The sequence below is a fragment of the Adiantum capillus-veneris genome, chromosome 23, assembly GCF_014529385.1.
Source record: "Adiantum capillus-veneris isolate H3 chromosome 23, ASM1452938v2, whole genome shotgun sequence".
Lineage (NCBI taxonomy): Eukaryota > Viridiplantae > Streptophyta > Polypodiopsida > Polypodiales > Pteridaceae > Adiantum > Adiantum capillus-veneris.
The window spans coordinates 125,807,681-125,819,027 of record NC_140953.1 but is presented as its reverse complement, the minus strand read 5'-3'; the positions used below and the strand labels follow the sequence as shown (position 1 = coordinate 125,819,027).

General features: G+C 43.1%; 1 protein-coding gene across 1 annotated transcript in view; it reads right to left on the bottom strand.

Moving 5' to 3' along the window:
- Nucleotides 1-254: 254 nt before the first annotated feature.
- Nucleotides 255-11,347, bottom strand: part of LOC147428496 (Metal-dependent phosphohydrolase) — a 33,267-nt gene continuing 22,174 nt past the window's right edge. The window contains exons 2-7 of the mRNA XM_086497044.1: nt 2,598-2,628; nt 2,506-2,527; nt 2,292-2,389; nt 2,107-2,208; nt 1,855-2,030; nt 255-551 (exon numbers count right to left, since the gene is read on the bottom strand). Of these exons, the coding sequence (XP_086353170.1) occupies nt 465-551; nt 1,855-2,030; nt 2,107-2,208; nt 2,292-2,389; nt 2,506-2,527; nt 2,598-2,628 (516 nt within the window). The 3' untranslated portion in view covers nt 255-464. The remainder of the gene's footprint in view (nt 552-1,854; nt 2,031-2,106; nt 2,209-2,291; nt 2,390-2,505; nt 2,528-2,597; nt 2,629-11,347) is intronic.

The window sequence follows — 11,347 nt, the reverse complement described above, 5'->3', positions numbered from 1 at the left end:
TTTGTCAACACATGGTTGTGGTCACAAAGAGTGGAATCTTCGTGCGAGTGCTTCCCAATGTACCAACAATTTCCAGCAAAGCTGAGGAGCTCTTGCCAATTCTTGTCCACGGGTCCACAAAATGTGGCCTTGGTTTTATACAGTGTTATGGCTCTTTGTATGCTATCATACTAGCATCCAACTCCCAACCTAACTAGCTAGACATATAGGACTACCTAGTGCAAATTAGCATTGCTTGATGTTAATCAGCACTGTTATAGAGCACTTTGAACCATCAATAACACAATTTAGGATACGGCTAAGTCAGACAAAAAATATACGTATATTGGGCGACACATGAGAATAATTAATGAGCTTAAGTGTCATGTGTCTCTCTCAGCGTATTACCCTCTTCATCAACAGAGGATTATAGAAAGTCAAATCCCCCCAATAAAGCTGTTGAAATATCCATAGACAAGCTCTTGCTACAGCTTTCCCTCCCATTCTCCATGAAATTCCTTCAAAAACTCTTCCATAAATTTATGTCTGCCCTCTGCCCGCCTTCGACCCGCCTGTCACATCGATGATTCACAAAAAATAATCATATAGTGTTACAGCACAAACATCGGGACATAAATAAATCCTTACTATCACAAAAAGCAAACTCTGCAATAAGAATCAACTGCACATAGAGCGAGAAACTTCAAATTTAGAAAATAGAATAGCAAGAAAAAGCTATCCTACAAAGGCTCTTTACACACGGCTGCCCAAGTTTGGGTGCATGCGAACGTGGAGGCTAACCTGCAGAGGGTGGACATAAACGTGGACAGACATCACTCCCCACCCAAGTGCATCTGGCCCTGAACCAGAGGCCCCAACTCAACGCCCCTTAGAAGTTTAGACAAGGAAACCCACCAGAAGACATTTACAAATTACAACCATGTGAACGGGCATGGTCCTTGATATGCAAGATACATGGTCTACGCCTATCATCAATTCCTAAAAAGAAGAGGAAAACACCAACTGAGTCTTGAGGTCACTTTTGCTTACTTTGGTACAACCCTGACATACTCCATTGAATGGATCTTATCCCCTCTGACCCCATGGAAGCACCCACAAGAGACTCATTAGTGGACCCTCGTCCCTAAAACCCATAGGCTAGAGTCTGGCAAATCACCACCCAACCGTCCTATATATAGGCTCATCCTGTATATAGCCCTTGAAAAGTTGAACTGCCAGCTCCCCTTGGGGTAGCACAAGCTGCATACCTAACTCTCTACGACAACCCATATTTGGGGGTTCCAGAAGGCCAGTTTGGCTGACAGCTCCATCCCTCTATCCAGCTACATTTTATGTAAACTAAGATCAATTGGGGTAACCCTTGAGAACCTTCAAATCATGGGACGAAGGTTCATGATAAGTATCAAATACCAGCTTGGTGAGATATTGACTAGCATATTTTGGCATGCTAAACCTCTTGTTATTTTGAGTCTGACACAACTAGCGTTGAGCTAAAATTTAGGAACAGCTCTCTAGCTTTCTAAGCCAATGAAATGTTTAGTACACACACAAAGTCACATGAAATCACCATAGCTTTCTATCTTTCTAAGCCAATGAAATGTTTAGTACACACACAGTCACATACACACACCTTAAACGTATTCACACGACAAAAATGTAAGCAGATATAACCTTCATACTTGCATCAGTGATCAGTTATTGAAGCGCCTCACACATTGTAGACGTGTGTGCATGTGCATGCGCACACTTTGTGCAGAAATGAAATTGTACAGCTAGTAGTTGCTTTGTGCAACAATACAGAACTTTTATGATAACTATACCAAATCAACTTGTGAAAAGTGCAAGAGTAAAAACCTCTGTTTTCATTAGATCCTTGAGCTTCAATAGCTTCTCGTAGAAGTGGTTCAATGATATATTTTTCCCCTCTTGCTTCACATACTCATCTTTTGTTAAGTTAACCCGAGGCTGAACACTTGGATCATAAATGGTGCAATTTCGACTGCCACCAAAAGTAAAGCAGCGCGCAATTCCTGCAACATCGGCACTCAATCGCTTAAACAAAGTATAAAATTTCAACTACAAAGTATAAAAGTGAGGAGAACTTGCCAATTGCACCAATTGCATCCAGACGGTCAGCATCCTGTACTATTTTAAACTCTACGGTATGCTGGTCAGGATTGAAAAGCCCAGAAACCTCTTCCTTGAAACCTTCAGAAGGATGAAAACCAGGATGACTTCCAGCTATCAGCTTTGCAACAGCTACTTGTTTGATTGACAAAAAGGTATATTACCCATTTTGTGTATAATGGAAGTTATTGAATGTATCATGGGTGCAGGCACGTTGCAGCGAACCAAGAACTGTTCTGCTGTCTCGTGCTCTTCATTGCCTCTGCAATATTAGAGTGACGTTAAAACAAGCAATCGACCTCCATTCTCTGAATCCCTTACAAAAAAAGGGTATACTTTGTTTAATGGATGTTCAGTTTGTCATATTCTCCTCCTCACCTCGGAACATACTTGTGGTCATCTAAATGTGATACAAAGATGTGATTAGTTAATGCAAGTTTCAACACTTGAACAATAGTCTAATCACACACCTATGTCATGTAGCAACGTAGTGAGCTCCACCTGCAATCATAAAGAATAATTGTAAGGTCAGAAACATCCAAGCTCACAAATAAGAAAAAGGACATTGCAAGAGAAAATATAAGATTGCCCAAAACCCCATAATATCACAAAGAAAGAACTCAAGCGACAGATAACAGCATGAAAACAAAAAAAAAAAAGCTTTTTCACCCTTATAATACCACAAACAACAAAAATAATGGCAGAACCAAGGAAACACTTTCAGCACTGCTCTTCATGTGATTATAGCCACTCCAAGAATGCATTTAAACAAAACCTCTTTTCCAAAATCACCACATGTCAATGAGTACGTAACGCAAACAGTCACCTCCGAAAGATACCTGATTACAGAATTTTGCATAAACAGAGCAGCAAATAATGAAAGCATAAATTGGTAATAGGAAAATAACAAACAGGGTTTCAATCCCCACTCCTCGTAAACCTACTCATGAATCTATCTTGGACCCACGAGAGACTATACACCTCATTCTTCCTTCTGGAAAAAAAAACCCCGGTCACGAGACCCCACCTTGAGCAATGCCACAATTTTGCCTTTTGCTAGTTTACATGTATCCAGAGTAGCAAGCTGATTGTGACTGCTTGAAACGCAATGTTTCAAGCAATTTGGCTGCACCTTTCATGATAGAATCGGTCGCTTGAACTGCAACCATGGTGAAGCTCAGTACAACAAACTACATGGGTGCTCTACTCTGTGAAAGCCTCCCTTAGAATGTCCTACCAAGCTGATCTGATAGCGTACTAGAGAGAGAAATCTGATAGCGTCTTAGATTGTCCCCCCCCCCTCCCCCCCCTTTACCCCTTTCCCACACAAAATCCCGAGATCTTTCAAAACAAACATAGCATTAAAAATCACTGAATGGTGATACCATGCAGTCATGCACTAAACCATCTACCCAATACAAGACATCTATGGCATACGCACCATAAACAGGGTACTCCATTGATGTGTCACTGCAGCTTCCTTGAGCGACCCATCTCGATTCATATGATTTTCAGAGGTAACGCATCAATGGAGTACCTTGTTTGTCCTGACTCCTCTTAAAAAGGCTGGTTCATCCTCATTGAGCTCAGTCTCAAGCTCCTCTTCAGCGCCTTTATCTTGATACAAGAGTCCAGACGCATCAACATCATAATTGGCATAATCCATCACATCCAAGACCCCTGACACTATTAGTTGCTTAGCTTCCCGTCTCCCAGGTAAACCTATTTTCTTTAGTGGTTGCCTAGAAGAGCCATCTTCATCCTCCTCTATGATCATAATCTTAGAAAGCCCTTTGCGACCTGTTGAAGGCTGATTCATACCAGAGGGATCAAATTCCTCATTCAAAAGAGCCTTTTTTCATCAGTCTTGCCATGTCTTTTGGTCCACATCCCTCATGGAAAAGCTAATTGTATTCCCAATCACGAAAACAACCTTACTCCATAGCTCTTGATCTCTCTTCACAACATCTTTTGCATCAACAATCATACATGGGCCATGTTGGGCATATCCTGCAATTAATATGTTCTGAGAGACCCACTGGGAGAGTCTCCCCATGTTTCTGATGTAGCCCTCTCTAATAGAGGTGGTTTGTAGCCCTATGGGCAGTTCTATTAACTAATCGAAGGATCTTTTTCTCGGGGAAAAAAAAAAACCTAAAGCCAAAATAAATATTGGGATCACATTATAACTTCAACAGAGAAAGCTATGAGAGCAGGAGCAGAGCATGTTTGATTCCATCCCAACAGATCTAAACTATCCTTGGAAAGATCCCATGCAAAAAACAAGGGAGCAACATCTTGCTCAAGGCCTTCGTGGTCTAGGCCTCTCTACGTATATGCCGCAGTGGAAAAAAGATACATTGGGTAAGGCACCCACATTTGGCCAGCGATTAAAGCTATCAATAAGGAGAAAAGACAAAGTTCTTAACGAGATTTCTATCTGAAATGTCAGTACGCCCATGTGGGCAATATAATTCGTGATGATATTGTTAGTCAGGGGCTGTTGAAACAAAATGTTGTGCTTGGTACTGCCTTGGTTGACATGTATGCCAAAGGTGGTGTAATTTATAAAGCACCTATGCTTCTTGACAAGTTTCTTGTCCAAAACGTCATCTCTTGGAACACACTATTGCAGCGGATGAGAAGCAAGGACCATGAAGCCGCAAAGCTCGCAGAATAGGACGACTACAATTATCTTTGGGACATGTCTGCACTATTCACATATTTATGGAGTACATAGGTGAGTGTGTATGCCGAATGTGGTACTCTCACGAAAGTACATGCAAGAAGTTCTCGATGGGCTTCTTTCCGGAATGTCATCACTTCGAACACCTTGATTGCATGATATGCTCAACATGGCTCTAGCAAGAAAGCACACCGGATACGAAGGAAAGGCCTCTCTCCAAATGCAATTGTGGCCTTGTGCAAGGCGTTAACATGGGTAAGAGAATTCACAGTGAGATTGCTAGTCGGGGTCTGTTGGAGATAGATGCCATGCTCGGTGGTGATTTGGTCGATATGACATAGTTTGTGATGAGATCAGGGGCTGCTACAGAAACATGCTGTGCTTGGCGATGCATCGATTGCAGGATAGACCCAACATGTTGTGGGAAGAAAGCTTTGGGCTGTTTTAACCGAATGTGAACAAAAGGCCTTTTGCCAAATGCAATCGCCTATGCTTGCACCTTGAAGGCATGTCGCCTTATGCAAGACCCTCACACGGGTGACAAAATTCACGATGAGATCAAGGGTTTCTAGAGAACCATGATTGTGCTTGGAAATGCTTTTTTGGTCAATATGTGTGTCAAATAAGGTGCCCATCTAAAAGCACAAAAAGTTCTTGATGAGCGTTCTATTCAAAACTTCATCTCTTGGAATGCGCGCGTCAATTGCAGGATACATCGAACATGGCTGTAAGAAGAAAGCGTTGGGCTATTTTTAACCTAATGCAAAGAAAAGAATTTTCACCAAATGCAATCACCTATGCGTGAAGCTTGAAGGCATCTGGCCTTATTGAAGGCCCTTACATGGGTAACACGATTCTAGATGTGATCAGGGGCTGTTGGACAAGCATGCTATGCTTGGCAATGATTTGGTGAATATGTTCATCAAATGTGGTGACCTCATGAAAGCACATAAGAGTTCTTGATGAGCTTATGTTCAAAATATCGTCTCTTGGAACGTGTCGATTTCAAGATATGCCCAACATGGGTATAGGAAGGAAGCAATTGGCTATTTTAACCGAATGCGAAGAGAAGGCCTTTCATCAAATGCAATCTCCTTGATTGCGCAATATGCTCAACAACTACAGGGCAAAAAGCTCTGGGCTGTTTTCAGCAAATGCGAAGGACATAATCACTGTTGCTAAATTGGCTTTATCTGACAGAAAAATAATTCTAAATGAATTATTGGATTTATGAGTGAGAGGGTTTTCTCGCTTGGAACATCAAGGAAAAATGATTCTAAAAGAATTATTGGAATTTTAAGTGAGAGGGTTTTTCTCACTGGAGACATCCGAGTACGGAGTATTCCTAGTGCGTCATTCAAAGTAATGACAGGAGCACTGTGAAAGGGAATATCTGTAAGGCCACCAAGAACGGGTGCTTCTGATGCGTCACATCGGATGGGTGACAGGGAGCATCGGAAAGAAGTATCCGACCATCCGGGAACGGACATCTCTGATGCGTCATAGGATGGGTGACATAGAGCATCGCGAAGGAGATTGTACCGTAAGTTCGGTAGGAAAGGACTAGGTGATGGGTATTCCTGATGCATCACAAGGTGGGTGACGGGTGCATCAGAAAGGGAATATCCATAGTCGGGAGGAAATTCCGAACTGTGTTAGAATTGTGCACAAGGAAAAAGCAAGCACTTGAATGAAGATGGGTTCAGAGGAAACTTTGAGGAAAAACAGATGCTTTTTGAGAAAGCGGGATTGCTTTTCGGGAAAGCAGATGCTTTCTCGCGAGGAAGTCTATGTCTGCATTGCAACTGTGCATGTGATTGTATCCAGGGACGCCTGGGAAGTGCTGTGAAAGCATTGTTTTTAACTTATAAGGTTTTATTGAGTTTTTGGGCAGGTTCAGACTACTTTTAAAACACGCCAGCCGCCCACTTAATAAGTGGGCAACCATCTGATAAATAAGGCAACAGATCAGCCAGCGTTTTCTCTCTCTCTCTTTTTGGCAGAACAGAAAACAAAAATGAAAAAAAATTATTATAAAAAATTAAAAAATTAAAAAAACGGCCACGATCTCTACGCGAGCAGCTATTCGTGCCCGTGGCTAGGAGCTATAAAAGCATCACATGCCCTCACTCAGGGGGGAGGACCAATCTTTGCAAGGAGAAGATGCTACTGCAAGTTTAAGCCGTAAAGAAGACGTTGCCGGTGATGCCCATGGCTGCCCCAAGTGTACCAGATGTCGCCAAGACCCAGTGCACGAGTTCCCTCGCAAAGAAGTGCCTATGAAGCGTGTTTCCATCGCGACAAATTGCTGTTTTTCTCTGTTTTCAGCCCATAAACGTCGTAGACGGGGCTGATTTACGAGAAGGAACCCGAGAACACACCTCTTTTGTGTGTAGGATTGGAAGAGAGGATTTTCTATGGAGAGTGAAACTAATTTGACTATTTTGTTTCTAATTTCTATTTTCTAGAATTAGGACCTTAATAATGTGCACAAGTTAACTAATAAGTTAAGGAATCACAGATCTGTAAGAAAAGCCATCAGGAAACAGACAACTCTGGTGTGTCATATGATGGGTGACAAGAAGCACCGCGAGGGAGTTGGCCTGTTAGTTCGGTGGGAGAAGACCAGGTAATGGTGGTCCCTGATGAGTCACAAGATGAGTGACAGGTTCATCGATAAGGGGACACACTAAGGGTCTAAGGAGGAAATCCGAACTGAGTAAGAAAATACGCGTAAGAACGCAAGCACAAGAATAAAGATTGGTTCAATGAAGCTTTTTACGAAAAGCAGGAACAATCGCGGGAAGGCAGACGCTTTCCCGCGAGGAATCTATGTTTGCATTGCATTCGTGCATGTGGTTGCATCCCGGGACGCCTGGGAAGTGTTGTTAAATGCATTGGTTTTAACTTACAAGGTTTTATTGAGTTTTTGGGCAGATTCACACCAATTTTAAAATATGCCGGCCGCCCACTTAGAAGATAAAGCAACAAAACCAGCAAGCGAATTCTCTCTCCCTATTTCGGGTAGAACAACGCAAAAAAAAAAAAAAAAACGGCCGCGATCTCTACGCGAGCAGTTATTCGTGCCATGGCCAGGGAGCTATAAAAGCACCACATGCCCTCACTCACGGGAGGTACCAACATCAGCAAGAGAAGACTCTGCCGCAAGAGATCGCGAGACTACGAAGCACGGAAGTCGCTTTTCCCGCGCAAGAGCAACAGGTATCTATTGCGGATTCGCCATACGAATTGTTGTCGCGTGTTTGTGTGGTTTGTTTTGCAGGAATCTCCCGTCTTACAAGAAGGCCCTTCACGGGAAGTACGGCTTCACGCCTAAGTCCCTTACGGGAAAGTACAGCTTCGCGATTAAGTCCCTTACCGGAAGGAACGGCCTTGTGCCCAAGCCCTTTACGGGAAAGCACGACCTTCGGGTCTAAGATTACAGAACGGAGGGGTTTCCTCAGGTTCTCGTGCTTGTATACAAATTCTCCCTGAATAAAAGAATACTCTTGACGGGGGGGGGGGGGGGGGACCAGCCCATCTTCTGGTCCCCAATACTTTGTCAATTCTCTCTCTCTCTCTCTCTCTCTCTCTCTCTCTCTCTCTCTCTCTCTCTCTCTCTCTCTCTCTCTCTCTCTCTCTCTCTCTCTCTCTCTCTCTCTCTCTCTCTCGTCATGTTGAACTGTCTCTCTTAAATTCCGCATGATATTTATCTGAGTGAGCAGCTACGCTTCCGTATTTGTGACAGTGGTATCAGAGCATGGTCTCCTCTCTTTCTCTGTAAAGGAGGACGACTCTGGGAAGATAGGGAAGAAGCCATGACAAGCCAAGAGAGAAGTAGGCAGGCGGAAACCTAAGTCTTGCAGGAAAAGCTCGCAGAGTTGGAAATTTTTTTTCTCTCTGCAAGAAGGCGACACAAGACTTGGGATTCTCTGAGAAGGCGACGAGAGCATGATGCTCAAGAAACTAGAGAATCTGAGAAGCGGAATGCTCAAGATACTTCAGAACCAAGAAGATATCCATGAACATCAATCGAGAACCATAGCCAAGAAATCCCGTCATTTCGGGAAGGATATGAAGGTCTCTAGACCTAGGAACACTCCAGTCAAGCTTGATACTTTTGACAGAAGGGAAGATGTCATGAAAGCTACTGCTTTTATTCGACAGTTTGAAGTTGCCTTTGCAAACGGCAATTTCTGAGAAGTGTCGAAGGTGAAGCATGTGACCAAACACCTCCAGGGGATTGCAAGTACTTGGTGGTATACCAAAGCTATGCAAGGAACTTACAACAACAATTCAAGGCTGAATTCTCCGACAAATTTTTTTCCTCTACGCTTTGAGGAGGGCATTCAAGAAGATTGGGATTGGTTTGCCCAATAGGAACACGAGCGAGTCAAAGCAAGTAGTGGTTCACTCTTGCCAAGGTAGGTCCATTCTTGATCCTTTGTGAGGAAGGAAAGATGAATAAATTTAACGAAGGACTTTTGCCCAAATTTTGTAAACCCATCTGCAAGATACTTTGCAGCAGATGGTGGAGTCAGCAATAAAAGTTGAGAGTGTACACCTTGATGTACATAAAAATACAATCCCCGCAATGGGACGAGAACCATTGAACACAGAAACAACGAATTTTTGTTACCTCTCCTCGAAGGATACATTGCTATCCGGAGAAAGTTTGGAGTAACAGAACTCAATCTAACTCTTGAATTTTTGACCCTCAAACTTTAAGTGAGAGGGCAGATCTTTGATCAAAGTTAAATCTTTGAGGAACTCATAAAATGCGTATTGCTTTTATGCACGACATATGCACGTGTCTAACCAGGACAATCACTCTCGAGTGTTTATGAGAGTAGGGTTGAGTCAGAACATTGTTTTATACGATGAACTGCTTTGCTTAACCATCCGGAAGGCCCATGATTGATCTGGTATACGGTAGTTCTCCAGCAAATTGCCTGCTAGTGCGGGTAGGAAATTATGAAGGAACCATTATGAGCTTTCAAGCAAAGAACAACTTTTATCAAGCTTAAGTACCTTACAAACCAACACTCCCTACCCGGTAAGGGAAGACCAATCTTTGTAAGAAAGAGATGCTGCTGCAGATTTCAGCCGTAAAGAAGACGTTGCCGGTGATGCCCATGGCTGCCCCAAGTGTACCAGATGACGTCAAGACCCAGTGCGTGAGTTCCCTCGCGAAGAAGTGCCTACCGAGCGTGTTTTCATCGCGACAAGCTGCTGTTTTTCTCTGTTTTCAGCCCATAAACGTCGTAGACGGGGCTGATTTACGAGAAGGAACCCGAGAACACACCTCTTTTGTGTGTAGGATTGGAAGAGAGGATTTTCTATGCAGAGATCTCTTCCGGGGAATTGCTTTTTCGAGAACCGAGTTGCGTTACGAGCATCGTGACTTTGAAGGTACGATTTTTATGTTATGATCTCTAAGTATTTGATTGCAGGTGTACTTCCTCTTCATGAGGGAGTAGGAGCAAAGGAAGGCATGAGCCTCTGCAGGATAAAATTGCTCTGAGGAACTAGAGCCAGATCAGCCCAAGGGTTTCGTACCCAAGTTCGGGAAGCAGATCCACGGATTGAAGAGAGGTAGACTCTCAAGATGTGATCCGGAAGTTGAAATTCCCAAGGAAAGGACTTCATGTCCAAGAAAGCGGAGTTATTCTGCAGGAACAAGACTCTGGAAACAGAGTCGGAAAAGAGTTGCAGGGATGCAATGCCCTGAGTAGGACGGCAGAAAGAAAGGAACCATTCCGAGATTCCAAGCAAAGCAAAGCTTTCATTAAGCTTGAATACTCTTTAAGCCCACACCCCCTACCCGGTCAGGGAGGACATGGTAGTGCTTTTCGCACAAATGAATGAACACTCTCTTTATGAGAGAAGGAACAAGCGAGGACTACGGCCGGTGCTCGAGGAATCCAAGGATTGAAATACTAGTTATTTAATGAGCGGGTTTTGCTCTAAGATCGAGCCAAGGGATCGTCAAGTTGAGCGTCTTCGCTCTAAGGATCTTACGAAGGGAAGGTAATTTCCCACGTTCACCAAAACTCTAACACAGCTTAAGAATTATGTACACCTTTGGGTACATGGATAACACACGAAGATGCAGACCTATACCAAGGAACTGGACGAGAGTTTGTTATACTCTCTTGAGCGCCTTTTTATGCACAAGGATATTCCGACACGAGAATCTCTATTTGAGATGTGTTCGGTAGAAGGATTCTCTACAGAGAAGAGGTTTTCTGATGGTCGTTGATTATTGAGTACGCTATGTGCTTTTATTATTACAGTAGCAACTTTTGGTTGCGGTATATGTTTCTCCATGAGCAGGTCAAGTAGCAGTTACACGATGCTGGAATAAATTCGAACTATTATGTTCGTAAGAGTAAAATTTGCCAACCATTTTAAAATGGTAAGAATTACCTTAACCACATATGGGAGAACATCCTTGAGATCCAAAGCGGGTTCACCCTTAAGTGGGCCAAGTTTGAACTTATGTTCACAGAATGGTATGGCTAGAATTTTATT